Below are 18444 nucleotides of genomic sequence, written 5' to 3' on the forward strand. Positions count from 1 at the left end.
TGACAGCAGGATGTCACGTAAACAATGATCAAAGTTTTACTTTCAAAGCAACTTGGTAAGAAAATGACACATTTCACATTTGATACTAACTACACAAACTACACAATACAGCAACACAAGAGTTTATTTATTTAGATCCCCATTAACTACTGTGTTGTAACAGTGGCTTCTCTTCCTGGGATCCCTGTAAATCTATAGACAATACTTCAGTGACAACAGATACATCAATACACATCCACCCAACACCACCTCAAATCCTCTCTAATACATAAGACAGCTCTATTTAATAATTTCATTACTTTAATAACCGAGAAAAGGGAACAGTTCGATTCAATCAGCTGAGTCACATATAAAACTAAGTGGGATGAACTAGCTCCCTGTATCATATCCCATCTTCAGAAAACAAACTAATTCTTATAAAACTCAGATGAGGTTCACTGAATTTAACCCATTAAGACCTGATAGTAGTACATGATTATGTCTTTTTTCTTTTAGACGTGAAAGATGAAATGCTGAAATTCACATCAGCAAGACAAAATCTGTTATGGGAAATGTATTTGTTTTGTTTTTTCACTGGTTTCGCCGCAAAAAAGTCGCAGCCCAGACAATGGCTGCAGATTACAGCAGTTACATGGAGGCAAACAACAAAGACAATGACTTAGAACATTCAGACACTGACTGCAACCTGCTAAGCTGCTAAACAAGCTAGTCAAGGTTCAGGGTGAGACATGTTGGAGGAGGAGTGAGCCTCTATCACTGCTGGCTGGAGGTAAAGAGTCACCTGGTGCAATACTGCCAATAAAACCTTTGTTTCTCAGCCTCCGAAGCAGATAGAGACAAGAAATCAAACCTTAAACCTTCCAGCCATATCCAATTTCCAAGGTAAAGCCAAAGATTTACAATAAAAGTCAGAGGTTTAAGCTCTCAGATAGTATTGTAATTTAATGTTTCTATCTGCTTCAGAGGCAGAGAATAAAGGTTTTAGTCAAGTTTTTCAGAAAACCCTCAGGTGAGAGGAGGTTGTTTTCAGACAATGTTTAGGTTTTAGAAGGAGCCTTAGGTCTTAATGTGCTGACATAAAATGAATAACAAAACTTGGACTCACCCTGTGCAGCACATGATCTCTGGTCCGTCGAATGAGAAGGGGTCGTTCTCGTCGGGCTCTGACCTCATCTTGTAAGTTTTCGTCAACACTGTGTTTGTGAAGAAGTCGTTGGGCTCGAAGTGGAACTCTAACGTGAAGCTCTGGAGAAACCCAAAGAGATTATGATTACACACAGCTCATTTCTTAAACTAACAGACTGGTTTGGTCTGACTGACTCACCATGGGCTGTCCTGGATCTGAGAATTTTACTTTAATATCTTGTAAATGTTTAAGGATGGGTTCATCATGTTCCTGAGGAGGAGAGACAGCATGGGATCACTCACAACAGAAGAAGCAGAGCATAGATTTAACTTACAGCTGAGGATACACCTTATATACATTGTTATAATCCAGCTCAAACCGCTGCTCTACACAACTTCACCAGCAGGTGGAAGCAAACCCTGATTTTTTTTTTTTTTTTTTTTCCCCCAGTGCAGTAAGCAAAAACTGTCTGTGACCCATTTTCTCTGGCGTCTGGACGGGCCTACCTGCAGCATGTCGCTGAGCAGGTCCACGTTCTTGAAAACCGTTAACCAGAACTCAGGGATGCCTTTGGGGTCTTCCTTCTCCTCGTCCTTCTTCTCCTCCTCTAACTTGGCCTTCTCCTTCATTTCATCCTGGTCGGAGGGAGACATTTTCTCTTCAAAACACACGGCTTGCTCAACCATTTTCTCCTGTCACATATTTTACTGTATTAAAGCTTCTCACCACCTACACCCACAAAGAAACATGCAGACCAGATGAAGAAAAAAAAACAGCTTGCAGTTAAAGCCGCAATAGATGCAGCTCTGCAGCTGCAGCTGCAATCAGGGGTGGTGATTCTGAATTTGAATCTCTTGCCATTAATTATTAGCTGCATGCAGTGATGCAGTTTTGGGAAGTGACTCTTATCCAATTCTGGGCAAGCATGTAAGATCGATGCATGAAACAAAAGCAGGAGAAATAAAAAAGGAACATGTTCAGTCAGACAGGAAGCATGCAGGTGTATACGTCACCTGTACCTGCTTACTTACTGTCAGCTCTTCCTCCTCATCTGCCTTCCATTCACACTCCTCATCTGTGGGCTCATAGGCTGCTTTCACTATGTCGCTTCTCTGTGAACCAGATGGAACAAAGTTAAACCTGCAGCTCTGAAGTGATGAACATTACCTATCATGTATTTATTTATTTAAATCCCCATTAACCAAGGTAGGAAGTACTCTTCCTGGGGTCCACTCAAGTTAACCTTACATAAGCATAAGAAGAAAATAAGCATGCGTTAAATCAAGCACGAGTCACTTTCACTGGAGAGGGAAAGAAATGACACCGGCCGTTCGTGGTAAAGCAGCTGCTTCCATCCTCAGTTTGTTTACATGAAAACAAATACACCTGGAAAGCTGCACTGGGCACCTGGGAAACATGAGGGTCGAGTGTCTATAAAAACGGCTCCTCACAACAAAACAGATCAGGATCAAGGTTGAGAGCAGGATCGAACTCACTGAGCAACAACACTGTCAATTTTGCTGAGTCATGTGCCCAAAACGAGTATAAAAACTGCCTCTTTAACCAGCGTCTGATTTACCTTTAAGTCTTTTTCACATTTTCAGACCAATGACAAGACATTTATTTATTTAGGTTATTTAATGGGCCTCAGGGTTAAGATGCTAACACAACTGATCTAAAGGTCAAATCTTTACAGGGTTTGGTATCAACTTAAGCTAAAATATCTATTTCCTAGTTTCCTATTTAGAACAATGACAATGTGCTCATCTTTAATAAGGCCGTCCTCTCTGGTGGCTCATCAGCTATGAACAGTTCAGGACTCCTTCACATCAGACTGACAAATACTCTCAGGACCAACTCATTTCACTGGTGCCCCTGAGAAGACGTATGGAGAAGTGTTGCATTTCAAGGCCGTGGAAACTCATGGAAATTCAATTCAAGCTGAGCCGAGATGACCTTGATTAAGCCATAATTAACAGACAAAATTTACCTAATCTGCAACAAATGTATAACAAACAAATGTGATACTGTCGAACTCATTCTAAGAAAAAAGGTGAAAGATTCTGTTGTTCCAGTTTAATCAAAAGATTTGCTGCTGTTCTTAATCTGCTATGACTCACACTTTGTATTTTGTAATGTCAGTAATCATGCATTTTAATTGAACCTTTATTATAATGTTTTTGTTTGGGTTTGTTTGGACACATTTCTTGTTCTTCAGCCTCCAGTTTCAGCGCGTTCAACTGGAAATAAAATAATGGATGTTAGGTTTAAGTGCCAAGTCTCAGCTTTAATTCGAGTGTGTTTACATCGGTGTCGAAAGAATCTATCACAGATATTAAAGACAGTTAGTTTGCCAAAATCAACAGTTGGGTACTTTCTAAACTAGAATCACCACCTCTCAGTTGTATCCCTCCGCCAAGTTGCCAGAAATATGGTCACGATCTCACCTTCCTGAGTTACAGCGTTGAATAACGGCCAGAGGTGTTTCCGCACAACAGTATGTCGTCACAGTGAAGTTAACTTTTTGGATGTAAAATGTCACCACTTAATCATTTTGTTCCAATTAGACATTTGTGTTGAATTGTGTCATAATTAGCGTATGGATTTGTGAGTTAGGGTCAAAAAAGTGTTTTAAGTCCTAGTGACCTTGATCTTTGACCTCCAAATTCTAATCAGTTCATCCTTGACGAGGGGGATGTCTGTGTCACAATTGAAGAAATTCCCTAAAAGTGTTTCATAGATATCACATCATGTTTATGAGAAGGACGAACAACCTGAAAACATAATTCCTTCTGCGCGCCTGCTCTTCTGGCACAAACCCAACGGCTGATTGTGGCAAAGTCACCATTATTTTATTTCCAGTTGAAGATGTTGAAGAACGATTGTTTAACTGTCCAAAAACTTTTGACCTGAACTGTTCAGAAGAGAAACAGGTGTAAATGGGCTGCATTAGTATCTTATCGACACCTCAAAGCACTTTACAATACGTGACACATTCACACAGCATCAGGGACAATTTGGAGTTCAGTGTCTATGAAGAGGAGCAGCCAGGGGTCCAACCACCAACCTTCTGATTCGTGGACGACCCGCTCCACCGCCACAGAAAGTTACTTCATAAACACAGACATTTACTTCCATTTAACAAAGTGCATGACAACAACAAGGCTGCAGAAACACAGCATCAACAGTCAAAGTCAGGATAAAAACTGTGTATAAATGACGTACTTTGTCAAAGAGCGGCTGGTAGAGCGCCGCATACTTTCTCTCCAGTTCATGTACTTCTTCATAGAACTTGGCCTCAATGTGGGCACATTTGACCTGTAGGTTCTTCAGGGCATTCACACGTCTCTTTACAACCTTTGGTAAACTGTGGAGGAGAGAGACAGACATCAACAGAGACAATGTAAACAAGAAATCCTGGTGTACAGTTGGGGTTTTCACTTCCTTCACCGCAAACAGCTACAATTACTGCACCTCTGTCCAATCATGCACACAAAATCTCTAAACTGTAAAGCAAAGCAAACACTATTAAATGAAAAACAGCTGGACTGCTGTTTTTGCTGGGTTTGTGTAGCCCTTTGTAGATACTGAAATCTAAAGATAGATGTATTAATCATTTTGTGATCAGGCTTCTCCTTTGCCCCCAGGCTTCTAAATTTAAAAAACACAGGACAAAAGGTGCATAATGGGGGACAAATGGTGGCTGAGAGGACCCTGCCTCTGAAGTTAATCTGCTGAGAGCTTCAGAGCACAGCAGCACACTGCAGAGGAGCCCTCTCCCCAGAGGATCTCCAGTAAGTCAGGGTGGCCTTCCAAGTACGCTCTTTTAAACAAACTGAAACTAAGCCAAGAACAAGTTTTTATTGAGCTTTGCTTCATTTAACAGCACAGCGAGGAAATTATGTCGTATTTGTACACAGATTTATTGGTTTATGCTTCGAGGATTCACGGCCTGATCCCTGCTCTGGATAATGTTGTGGGTTCCTCAACATGACAACATTTAAAGTCTTTAAAAGGGACATAACTAAGTGTTATATATCTCCACTCTGTGAACTCTAAAAGAATCAAAGTTGGTCTTCTGTCAATTAGATAATACTTGTACACATATTACAGGATGTTGTACCATCTGCTTACAAGCAGGGCTAATACCAATAATTTATTCCTTCAATCAGATTTTTGTACTAAATATTTTTGATTTTTTGCTTGAAAAATGATTTAAACCATTAAATCTGTTGATATTATTCAGCCTTTGCATTTAATAACTACTAGTTTCTTTTATTATCCTTAATTATGTTATTGTGGTTGAATATTGTAATAGTAGGTCTATCTCTGAGTTTCTAGTTGCACCAATGCAAAATGAATTTAAAGGTCCCATATTTTACGCTCTTCCAGTGTTTTATTTGAAGTGTTGATCTCCATCAGAAGATATATTTGTGGTTTTAAGAACCAAACCATCTCAGTGTAGTTTTACATCTCCTCTCTCAGGCCTCTCTCTGGAGCTCTAATAACAACAGGCCAGTGAGCCAATCAGAATAGAGGATTTGGGGATCTCTTCTGATTGGCTGACTGTTTTCTGAGTGATCTAATAAAAATATAACAGATTTCAGGAAAACTCTCAGAGAAACCAAATCCTGCAAGGTAGGTAGGTTGGTTGGTTGGTTGGTTGGTTATATATATATAAATATAAAACAAATAAACGTCAGCCATCAAGCTGCTGCTTTCAGCTCGTCCAGTAGATAAAACGTACAGAAGGTTATAGAAAGCCTTCTATGTAATGTATTAACAGAGCTGGAAGTTGTTTGCAGGATACTTGAATGTTGGATTTCCCTTCATTTTTGATTTATCTTTGACAGAAAATGCCTCTAAAACACCATCGTCTCCACATATGCATTTTCTTTTACTGTCTGACATTTTCAGATCCAGCCTAGACATACAGACTATAGTGGAAGGTGTTAGTTTTGTGTAATATACCTGGTATGACGTCAATAAGACATCAACAGGTCTCTTCTCTGTATTTGCTGCAAGATGTGCACGTCACACGTGAAAAACAGGTGAGATGCTGAATCTCTAGATCACACGAGGATCACCCAGGAAGTGTCCGCTCTAATCTGTTAACATGGGCGCCAAAATAAAAAATCTGGAGCTGCGACGCACAAAAAACATCCAGTGCGTCTCCGTCCAAAGTGTTCATCCAGTAATCATGTGTGCATAGGGTTAGGGTTAAATTCCTACCTGCTGCCAAATGCAGGTAAAATTTAGCAGCTTCAGTAACTTTTGATCTTGTCCTGCAAGTTGTCTTTATCCTTCAACTCAGGCAGTCAATTCAAGCTTAACAATGGCTGTGTATCAAACAGGCTGCCAGTGAAGAAGCTCTGTACAAAGTGATGTCTGAAGATGCACCAATTTTCCCTTTTTGCTTCTCTGCTACTGAGCAACTCGGCAGCACCACAATGAAACCTGCCTGAAGCCTCTGTATGGACTCTTCATTCATTCAGCATCACTTTGAATTGTTGGCTCTTCAGTGTATCATCGCCTCTGGATTCAGTGGCTTAATATTTTACTGGAATATCGCTGCTACAGATGATGACTGAACTTCACTTGAACTTGATATCTGTATGAAAGTGTCTCTACTCAACACCGCACAGTCACCACTTAGAAAACTAATTAGCATGTAAGTGCGTAACTGGAGTGAGCAAAAACATCCACCTACTGAGAGCGGGTAAGTGATTACAACCTATGACTGATCCATAGCAGCAATATTAAACAAAATGATGAAAAGTTATTGATAAAACAAGATGAAAAACAAATCTTGATTTTATGAATATTCTAATAATGAAGACTAAAACACAGTAGTTTTGACCAATAAAAGATTAAAGGTTCCATATTTTAACCTCTCCTGTGTTTTATCTGAAGTGTTGATATACATAAGATATATTTGTGGTATTGATTTTGATTGGCTGACTGTTTTAGCAGATTTCAGGTAAACACTCAGAGAAACCAAATCCTGTAAGGTTGGATGGTGGGTCCAGTTGGCCTGGCTCTGGGTCATGGCTGTTTTGTTGTGACATCACAAAGTTACAGAAGTCCTGATGGCTGGTTTTAAGGCTCAGTCTCTGAATACAGGCTGTGTGCATTTCTCTGGACTGAGGCCTTGATACTTTCACAGTATTAATATAGAACCTAGACCTTCTTTATAATGAAAAAACACATGGAAATCTACCTTTATATGATATGGGACCTTGAATAGTTTTTATCAGCTGCAGCTGCTAAGCATCCCTCCTGCTTTAGCGTCATTACAGATGGTGCACATCTGTTACCTATGGTGCGGCTGATTCTGCTCTATAACAGCTGTAGATGGACCAAGCAGGATAAACGTGATCCCTCACCTCTCCATGTACCCTGACGGCGAGCCGTTCAGACCATCCAGCCTCTCCTGCAGCGCAGCCAGGATCTGTGGATTCTGCATCATCTGCACAGTCAGCTGACGAGCTGAGGACACAAAACACACATACAGTCAAAAGTGCAATGTGACGGCAAACTAATTTGAATCCATTCAAACAATGTGATGACTTATTGGTCTTTTCCATCCAAGCCTTTTGTAAGACTCAATTGTAACCAAGAGTAATGAATCTGAATTAAAATAGATAACACAGAAGCAATTGAGGACCAATGAAGTAAATCAACCATATGCATCCAGTATTATTATTATCATTATTATTATTGTGACTGTTACAGAAACCAAGCCAATTAAAATAACTAAAACCAAGTTGGGGTGTACCTGCATGATACTCAAATCCCTTTAAAAAGGGGATACAAGAAAAAGAAGAAGTTGTGCAAATGATGGACGTACAGGTTTGATGCACTTTATCCATCTTTCCCATGTTTTCATAAATTTGGCTTGTTATATACTTGGTTCAAATGGGACGTCCACCTGAAATACTTTTTGCAAAACTTTATGAAACTCCCACCAGAACAGAACAGCAAACGAATCAATTCAGGAGTGTGAAAAGTTTGTTTCGCTCATACTCTGATGAGAACATGTTTGGCACAGGAATCAGCAGCTGCACAAGAAGATTTGTTATTTACTTCTACTCAGTTAAATTACTTGATCCTCGCTGTAAAATCTGAGCCACACTGAGGTGTCCTGCACATCTCAGCATTGTGTGTTTTCAGTATGAGAGCAGTTTCCTATTCAAAGCATTCTGTCATCTCTCCATTACCTGATGCGTTTTTATTTCAGTATGTTTGCCTCCTGCATGCTTTGAAGTAAAACAAGGAACAGACTGAATGAAGTCTGGTTATTAATGTGGAAGTTGCCAGTTCTGCACAGGCACAAGAGGTGGAAGTCAGCAATAACGGGTGTTCTCCTTTTGTAAAACCAGACAGGTGACAGATGGTACAATACGAGTGGCCAACACATTGCTTGCACCTATCAAAGCTCAGTCAGATTGCTGCTGGCAGGTGAGAAGCTTAAAGAGATTGGAAGTCACTTTTCTGTGTTGGCACATCCTGGGCATTTTACTTGTAATGCGTTACCAGCTACAATAGATCAGCTGTCCCCGACGCTGCGTCCAGTCAAATATTAACACCCACGCTTGTCTGTCTGAAGATACTGGCTGGATGCTTTGATACAAAACACTGCTTTTGGTGGATAAATCAGTGAGGGTCAGCTGCCACTGCAGAGACAGCTACACCTTCTAGAGGACAAACGGTGTCCTGTTGACTATCACATACTTTCTGACCTTGACCATTTGCTTCTCCACAATAAATCAAGGCTTCAAAATAACTTAAATTCAGTCAGTTACAGTAGATATCAATCTACAGAAGAGCTGAGTGTATGATTAGCGGAATATCACTAATTATGCTCCACACAAGCCAGTTGTATCACAGCCTTTTGTGCCTTACGAGCTAAATTAGCCTTGAAACGGTGGTAAGCCTGTGAGAGGGTGACCACGTTTAACACAGGAGGGGGCGTGAGTGAGGAGTTTCACTGTTTTGTATATTTCTTCCATCAATACACTGAAATAAATACGACCAACTGGATTAAATTACCATATATGCTCAATGAAAAACCTATTAGCATGTTAGCTATTAAAATATGTTCAAGGATGTCAATTTTCAATAAAAAAATAATAAATCACCATGTTCTGACTAGTGTTTCAGGTCAGAATCAGAACCTACGTCAGCATGGTACAAGCACTTGCTACGTTAAGGATTTATACCAGTAACTTTGCCAGTGGGGGCTGGTGATCTGATGATTTCCTATCATGGAGGATCTTACTTTGGCACGATTCACTTTTCAGATGAATCATACAAATCGCCTCATTAATAAGTTGCTATATTTAGATATTTAATTTTAAAGTTCAATCGCTATTAATCAGCACATTGTCAACAGCTAGCCTGCTAACTGCAGCTGGTGACAGCAGTCCTTGTTCTTCTCCACAGCCTCAGTGAGTTTGGCGTTGCGGTACATGAACCAGTTCTCCACCTGAGCAGAACAAGAACCACCAGCACCAGTTGGAGTCCAAGTTCTGCAGAAATCAAGGATGGAGGACAGCAACTGAACTGTCACCTCAAAACACTTACATATAGCACCTAATAACAGACAGAAGATATGAATCACAACTTCCAGACTTTCACAATAAAATCAGAGCAGAAATAGAGGAAACAGATCACGATCCAGATCGTGGTTTGACATGTGATCTTCACGCCAGATCGCCCACCCCTGGTTTGCCAGTGTTGTTGCCAAGTCCCATGCATTGGTGAGGATCGCATTTACACATCCCTATTTTCAAAAAGAAAAAGTAAAACTATTCACAGTAAATAAACTTGACAGGAGCTGCTTTATGATTTACAGACATATTTTCACCTTTTGTTTAGTTCACTTTCACAAACCTTCAGAGCTGAGATTTGTGGGTCCTCCGAGTGTGTTACAGGCTGTCTCACAGCAGCCTTGATGTGTGAAGTGAGGTTTCTTAACAAGACTTTTCACTGCATGTTAATGTTGGCAAGCTGTAACTGTGTATTACTCGTGCATTTCTAATCTCCCCTCGGCTTCCAGACCTCATGTACGGCTTTCCTGAGAGTGTGGTCGCTATGACAGATCAGTCATAAGCAGCCAGAATGAGCCTTCTTTCAAGTCCGGCTTTTGAAAGACTTTTCACTTTTACTATAAATAGAAAAAGGCCAAACAGCCATCTATATCTATCCACAATGAGCCGGGAGTAGGCTAATATACGAGAGGCCGTCTGAATCATTTATTGAGCATCAAAGGATGCATAAACAGCATCCAGATCCTAAAATAAAACGGATTAGTGCCTCCCAGCTCTTAACTACAATTCAAAACCATGTCATGCAAATAACTGCTCAGTTTAAAACCAGGCAGAGGCACAGAGTTCAAACTGCTGTTCTACAACTGGAATGACATTCTTATACACCTGAATGACTCAACATTTACTTACATTTCTACCATCAAGATTATTGCACATTTCTTAATCTTAACTGTGATGTCCACTTTGCAAACTCCACATTAACAATTCAATTGGCATCTTTAAAAAAAAAAAAAAAACAAAAAAAAAAAAAAAAAAAAAAAAACAGGCTTTCAATAACTGTACTCAAATTGCTAACAATCAGGCTTACCTTTGCTGTTTTCATCTTCCCCAGTCTCCTCCTCCTCCACTTCCTCCACATCCTCCATATCTGCCGGGTCCATCTCAGCCTGGTCTTTGCTGCTCAGGTAAACACAGAGGGGGGGGGGGGGGGGGGGGGCAGAAGGGAAGGTCAGCCAAAACATAGACACTTCAGGGTGTTTATGAGTACACAGCATTAACACTGGCCACCAAACGGCTTCTGGCTTGTTTAGGCTGGGGAACCCTCTTCAGTTTCCCCAAAGCATCCAGGGAAAAACTCAAATCCGCACCTCAAGTTTTCCTGAATGAGCATTCGAGTACTTTCTTATAAAAATAAGAAATAGCTGCAGTCGTACTTAAAGTACAGAGCTGAAGGACAAAAAAATTCTCTGCTGTTTCGATGCAGTGTAGCTCTAAAAGAGAAACTCCAGTAGTAATCAAAACAGGAGTCTTTTTTTTTTTTTTTTTTTTTTTTTACCCATAATGCCTTTCTAAGCACTGAAACATGACACCACCTTTGAGATGCAGTGCAGTGAGGCTCAATACTGAACTCTGTTTTCCCGTCTGTCTTCAGCACTTGGTGAAAATCAATGTCCAGCAGGACAGGAGAGTGAGAGAGTGAGTGAGTGAGTGAGTGAGTGAGTGAGCGAGCGAGCGAGCGAGCGTGTGTCAACCACTGGAGTGTTACTCTGGTTGGACCAATGTTCAGGTCCATCGTTCAATGTTGTGTGGTGTCTTGTATGTGAGTGTTTTGTGTGTCAAGCTGACGATACACTCGAGCTCACTGAGGGACAAACTGCTGCACTGCCCTCTGGTGGTTTCATCATGGTGTGTATCTGACCACACCCACATCAGTGATGTCAGAGCAGGTGTATCCTTTAACTGTCAAGGACCCCTGTGGTCTACTTCAGGGACCACAGACTAAGAGAGGAAGAGGAGACAGGTGGTAGAGAGGCAGAGTGTTTGTGGTGGTGACTGAAGGAAGATGCACTTACTTGTCGATGTCTGCCATTTTAGCTGAGTCTTAGGTGATGCTAAAAAACAGAAGAGAATAATTAGCTTCACAGCACTGGAGGACACAAGCTAATTAATGTTGAGTAACATTTGACTGTCACCAGATCTGGGTCAAACAGCATTTACAAACAACTCCTGATGCTAATTTTAAGCTGCTTAGAGCACAACAGGGGCAGTGTTAAATAATGAATGACAGTTAAAACAGCTACAACCTTTTAGTGTTAGTTTTTAATATCACAGCAGTGCCACTGCAACTTTATGAGAGTTTTGTCAATTTGATTTAAAGGATAAAAACAAAAAAAAGAAACTTTTCCCTCATTAATAGTTACATCAAGGCCTTCACACCTCTCCATCACCCGAGTGGATCCTGAACATGTTTAAGACAAGACGCTGGTGTACACACACACACATCATCTGACTGTAGCAGCCGACTGATTGCCATGAGGATTTCAGCTATATACATGCTGTACATTTAGATATGTGGCAATATACCCCCTTCTGCAGCAGAGACCACCACAGAACAATAGATACTTTACATGATTTTTATTACGCAATCTGGATTTTACATAATGGCTTTAAGATCTTTCCATTCCAACCATTTTGATGGAAAAAAATTAAATGAGCATCACAAGTAATCCTACTTCTGCAAATTACTGCTCTGTATGCGAGTGTGTGTGTGTGTGTGTGTGTGTGTGTGTGTTCAACCCCCATACAAGAGGAAATGCATATAAAAGGGGACGCAACACAACACAGCCTGCATCCGATGTAAGATCAAAGCAGAGCAGATCCTTTTCTTTGTAAAACCTCTATCTGTCAATTCTCCAAGATACTTAGAAAAATGTTAAGTGTGCTGATCTTTCAGGCCAGGGAAACCTGACTGGTGGTTTTTTCATTTTTTGTTTGCCTGTACTTTCCAGGTCTCCACTTAAAAGTAAAGTTGTGGGCAGCATTACTAGCTACAGGACCACAGCAATAAGGTGACAGTCAGCTATGTGTCTTAACAGCCTCCATCAGTCATTTCATAAATAATGACAAGTGTACACTGAAGGGGTTAAATGTGCCAAAAGATTTGAGCTGTGGTGACCTCATTTTCCTCAGCCTATCACATGCTTTGAAACAAACCATTTCCTGCTTCTAGTGGACAAAGAGCATCTTTATTAAACAAACACCCTGGATTTGGACAAGTCAGGCCACACGCTTATAAAAAAAAAAAAAGTCCCCATCTTGGTCCAGACAGGATCGACCCTGTCTGTGACTCAAGCACCCGTCGTCCCCTCCCAGAGCCTTCGTCCCCTGAAAGAGCTGGATTACCACAGCGCTCTGTTCAGAGGGGCAGACAGGGGACACTTACATTGACAGCAGGTAGCCATAAGACAGTAAGGAAACAGATCACGACCTGGAAGTGACAGTATCAAAGCTCACAACAGCTAAGGTGGCTGTAACACAAACCTATGGCCTTGTAATGAATTAAAGACTGGGCAGAAATCTGACTGTCAAATGTAACCGAGCCACATCTGCCGTTCATCTGAGGTGATGGAGATTTTCAGTACTGGTGCTGGATCAGAACAGACATGACCTTACTATGATAAAATTACCTTTAACTCATGTTGATCAATGTTAAAATGACAAATGACCAGATGTTTGTAAATGTTTTGTCATGTTCAGCGTTCGGGTTCCTCCTGTCCAACCAGTCCGTCACCTCCTCACTGTCCTTTCAACAGTGAAGAAAGATGACAATCGCAACCATGAAAAAGACCCAGCAACGCTCTGATGCAAATCACCATTTGTCCCACTAGTGCCCACTTGATGTCTAAAATAGGAACTACACTATTTCTTTGCACTGTGCATATAATGTTAAAATAGCTGAAGTTCTAATGTGTGTAAAAATAGCTTCTCTGCACATAAATAGCTTGTATCTGTGTACTATGACTGTATTATTATCATTTTAGTTTGGTTCAGCCAAATTCTCTAGCCCCTCCCTAACCAGGAACAAATACTGAATAACTGTACCCCAGTTTGCACCTTTCACACGAAGCTGCTGGTAGCATTACCCTGATAAGAGCCAAACAACAACATTGTGCATGAGGCACACTTCTTTCTCTGCAGTGGCTGGGGTCTGCCAATAACGATGCTACATGCCAATCTTAAGATATTTAGGGCTGACAAACTGAGGCCGTAAGCATGACAAACAGCGAGGCTATAACCTATGTAATGACACTCTCCCACACACAGGAGAACTTCTTGTAAAGCCACTAGCTCAGCTACAGCACAGTTTCCCTCACAGCAGCTTTCTCACTGGGCCATAAATGTGCCTCTCGTGGCTGTCAAAGCTCCGCTGGCCCCCTGTCTTTCCAGCAGAGAGTCTGACAGGGGCCTCTCATGGCTGGTTAGCTTCAACTACCTGCTTTGTGTCACTGTCCATGCTAAACTGAGCAGTGGTGGTCAGTCAGTCTCCTGCATGCCCACGCTGCCTCCCCTTGTCACATACTGCGTAGCCACGCCTCCTACAGTTGTTGCCCCCTCGCTCCTCTGTTGCCTTTTTAAATACGCTGGAAGAGTGGGGTTATCACAGAACAGGAGATATGGTTAAAGGCAGCAGCTGATCAATCCACTACATGTATACACACATCTTTCCTATAATCAAAATGTGAAAACATTTTGTCCATTGTCACTGCACTTTGCTTTGATGATTGATGCTGATTATCTACACCTAGAAAACTAAATTTCATATAGATGTAATTCAGTGTTTCATTTGCCACATCTGGCTTGTAAATCCTCTAATAAATCAGTAGAACCACTTCCTGATTATAACTGACAGCTGAACATCTTATAGCAATTTCCGTTTGTATTTGTAGTTTTCCAAAAGTTAGGAATTCAAGGATTAACCAACCATCTTATTAACACTTGGGTTTTAAAGATGGAGATTTGATAGAAGATGGGACAAGTGGTTGGTCAGTATTAAGTGAGTCAAGCTAATAAACACTGCCTACAGAAAACCCTCTTGGACCATTTCGAGGGTGTTAAGTCTGCAAACGCCAGTAGGAATTATATGCATCAGTGTTATAGTTAAAGAAGGTCTGTAATTCAGATGTATAGTTACGGTTCACGTCTACCTTTACTGTGTGAAAGTCAGCTGATAGCAGGAGTTGTTACATCACAACATGGTTGTTACTGAATATTAATATATACATCTTCACTTTTAGCAGAAACATATTCTGAGGATGATCTTATGTTGTACAAATTCCTGATGTCCAGTATTAATGATTCAGAGCAAAGTGTGATGAGTTTGTTACAGAGTAATTCCTCTATTACACATACACAGCAAAGTTCACAGACGATTAATCGACTGATTAGTCATTTGGCAAAAATTTGCTACTATTAATCATTTGAGTCTCTTTTCAAGCAAAAATGTCAAATGTGGTTCTAACATAAGGATTTGCTATTTCTCTTTGTCTTAGAGGTAGTATACTGAAATCTTTTTGCATTTTAGACAGTTGATATCTGTATAGATTTCCTTGGCATCTTGGAAATGATCAACATTTTCATTATCTGACATTAAATAAAGACAATTTGTTCATTGAGAAAATAATTGACAAATCAATTAATTATGAAAATTACATCTCATTGCAGGCTGACTATCATCCTGTGATCTTGAAGACATTGGGCAAGTAATATAATGTGAATAATGAAATGTGAAATAAACAAATACTTCAAGCAAATCTTCCAGCCCCAATCCAGAGTCTTTCTCTCAATTTGTTGTCAGATAAAATGTTCATCTTGCACCTCCTGGTGGGAAACTCATAACCATAATCCCAGCACCACCTGAAAGCCTCATCTGTTTAAATCCAGATGACAATTCAATATGGTTGAGACTATGGCAAAGGTCCCTAATCCTGGTCTGACTGCCACCTTCCTGATGACTTTCCATCCTGTCATCAAGAAGGTGCATTCACTTGCTATCCCAAAGGTAAATCAATCCCTTATTTAGATGGCCACACTTTTAACAGCAGCATGGTTCTGATTCCCAAACTCCAACATCTGGAGTCACATAAGTGAGAAATTCACCCACTGAGATCAAACTGTTCTTACAGGGGACTAACAATTTAAACCAAAAATTGAGAGACCTTTAGGTTGTGAAAAGTTACATAAATGAGGAATACAAAGACATATCACCACGTCTACATATATTAACTGGCCTAAATTCGGCTAATAAGGCAAGATTATTCAACTACAGAGCTGGTGTGACAGCTCTGAGTCATGTGACAGATCAAATTGTTTCATCCTTCATGAGGGGATAAATGATAAAGAGAGCAGACTGCGAGTTTACTCTGGTTTCTGGCTTTCATTATGTCCCATTTCTCAAGTGAGAGCTTCATTCTGTCACTTTGTAATACAGTGGTACATTCTGAAGCTTCCACTTTTTTAGTCAACAAGGGCCCAAGTGAATAAATCCACAAGCATGACAGAAACAACTGCACATGTGCCACCATATGACAATACAGTATCTAAGGTAAGATGACACCCACCAAACCCAGTCATCATGTTTTCTCTATAATGCCAAATTATTGATGGGAAGGTACTGCAGAAAGCTCTTAGCAGCAGTACTCATTTTTCAAGAATTCTGATGTTGCGCAAAATATGATGACAGAGTTTTTCAAGTTGGGGTCAATGCCTTCTTTTTAAAATTGGACAAAAATAGTTACAGCCAGGCAGGCAATGTGGAGAAATTACTCAGAGACCAGGCTCCACCATTACCAATGCATGTCCCTGACGCCTGTGAGGAGTAATGAGACCATGTGTTGTGTTTGTTGCATAATAAAATACCTGAACATGTTTAAGTGTCTCTGATGATGTTTTAGTCGCAAAAATAAATCACAACCACCATCTCCTCAGAGAACATCAACATCTGATCTGTTCAAGTGATGACTCATAATATGAGACATCTCTGATAATATTTGGCAACATTACAGCTCAGGATGTGTTAAATTTGTTATGTTACTGCTTAGCATATACATACAGGGGACCACAGAGTCCCCTCACCCCCTGATAAAAAAAAAAAGCTAACAAATACCAAATAGCCGCTAGGCAATAAATGTTTTTTCATGTGTATGCATTAACACTATTAACTACATATGTAACACTGGTCCAGCAGACTGACCATACACACTTTTCCTTTCTGGGACAAGCCTTTTCCCCTAATCCTGCCCGGCGACCACGTGTTGCATGCTCAAGTCTAGCAAACCATCAATGACTAACAAAAAGCCCTGGGTGGGTGCCTGCCTGCTCACTCTGAAAGCCACATTTTCAACTTCGCTTGGCCCAAGCAAGACAGCGAACCTGTTGAAACACTTGCCGTCCGACGTCTGACAACGTATGTCCGCTCGCTTCATCCACAAACAAGCCGGCCCCTGGCTAGTAAACAGGCTAACTTTAGCCGGCCTGCCCGGTCTTGTCAAAGCACCGCCTCGGTGTGTCCGGCTAGTTAAGCTAGCTGGTGTGCTGCTAGCTTGATGCGCACTACTTGGGCTGAGCAAGTGGGAGGAACAGCTTCGACAAACGCGGTGCAGCAGCTACAAAATATGGGCCAGTTGAGAAGTGCTGCCAACGCGCCGGTGCCGTGTTTTAACCAGCTCTCGTTTTATATGAAAGACTGCACAGTTAAAGCAGCCGCAGTGTGCTGTCCCCTGAAGTCCAGGCTCGCATCCCCAGCTCCCCACCCTGGGTATCATCCTCCAAAAAATAAGGTCAAGTCCAAAAATACAAGATACAAGACACGTGTCAACAAATGTCGAAAAACGCCGACAGTTACGGGAATTAGCCGACGTTTTGTTGTTTCTACAGACGCCACAACTGTCGGAACAATCCAGGGGAGACGAGCACAGATGATAATCGTTGTTTTATTATTTTTTTAATCGCGTGTAACGTTAACACACATCATGGTGGAGCCAGTCTCAATGGCTGCTGCCGCTGTCTGACTTGACTAGTAGCATTAGCAAAGCTCTTTCTCTGTCTTCCTCTTTCGTTTGTTAAAGCAGCAGAAATAAAATCCAACTTCTGAAACGACGCACAAGTTTGGGGCGTTGGCGCCGAAGCCATTTCCAAGTGCTGTCCCTTACCTTCGCTCTCTGGCCGGAGGCTGGACAGGTTAGGCGGCGCTGCGCAGTGAAGCGGTCCCGTGGAAGAAAGAGACTCCGCTCCGATGGCGGTAAAAGGGAGCGAGATCCCGCCGCCTGCGCTCATATACATCCGACGTCATCACGTAAACTGGCAGTCACCGAGGCAACGCTGTTCATGGGAGGGGCAGCGGCGAGGGTGCCCCCAGGGGGGCGCAGGGGATGAGGGATCATCATCTCCACCACCATCATCATCTTGTTCCTCCTCTAATCGTTTTGATAATCTTCTTCATCACCTTATCCATTTTTCTCATCCTCATCCTCTCTTCGTCTTTCATCATCTTCTTCCTTCACCATCAGTTTCCTTTCCATTTTCATTTATAATCATCATCCTTATATTTATAATAATTTACATTTATATACATAATCATCATCAACTGCAGATGATGTTAACATTACATCATCACTATCTTCATCATGATCAGCCATCATCACAGTCACTTCACTGATCCTTGCAAGACACTCCAAACTTCCATTCATTACTTGAACTCTTATTTTAACA

At 41.2% G+C, this 18444-nt stretch overlaps 1 protein-coding gene across 4 annotated transcripts in view; it reads right to left on the bottom strand.

Annotated features, from left to right (window-relative positions):
- Window positions 1-18024, bottom strand: part of nap1l1 (nucleosome assembly protein 1-like 1) — a 29436-nt gene extending 11412 nt beyond the window's left edge. For 2 of the 4 annotated variants that reach the window (XM_071501682.1, XM_071501684.1), the window contains exons 1-9: window positions 17886-18024; window positions 11751-11789; window positions 10766-10854; window positions 7513-7615; window positions 4352-4493; window positions 2158-2238; window positions 1633-1761; window positions 1325-1396; window positions 1106-1245 (exon numbers count right to left, since the gene is read on the bottom strand). In XM_071501682.1, the coding sequence (XP_071357783.1) occupies window positions 1106-1245; window positions 1325-1396; window positions 1633-1761; window positions 2158-2238; window positions 4352-4493; window positions 7513-7615; window positions 10766-10854; window positions 11751-11767 (773 nt within the window). In that variant the 5' untranslated portion in view covers window positions 11768-11789; window positions 17886-18024. Of the gene's footprint in view, window positions 1-1105; window positions 1246-1324; window positions 1397-1632; window positions 1762-2145; window positions 2239-4351; window positions 4494-7512; window positions 7616-10765; window positions 10855-11750; window positions 11790-17885 lie in introns of all 4 variants that reach the window. The other 2 variants (XM_071501681.1, XM_071501683.1) reach the window with 1 other exon arrangement.
- Window positions 18025-18444: the final 420 nt, after the last annotated feature.

This window comes from Trachinotus anak, unplaced genomic scaffold (assembly GCF_046630095.1).
Source record: "Trachinotus anak isolate AG129_WGS33_773 ecotype Australia unplaced genomic scaffold, CSIRO_AGI_Tana_v1 ptg000018l, whole genome shotgun sequence".
In the NCBI taxonomy this organism is placed as follows: Eukaryota; Metazoa; Chordata; class Actinopteri; order Carangiformes; family Carangidae; genus Trachinotus; species Trachinotus anak.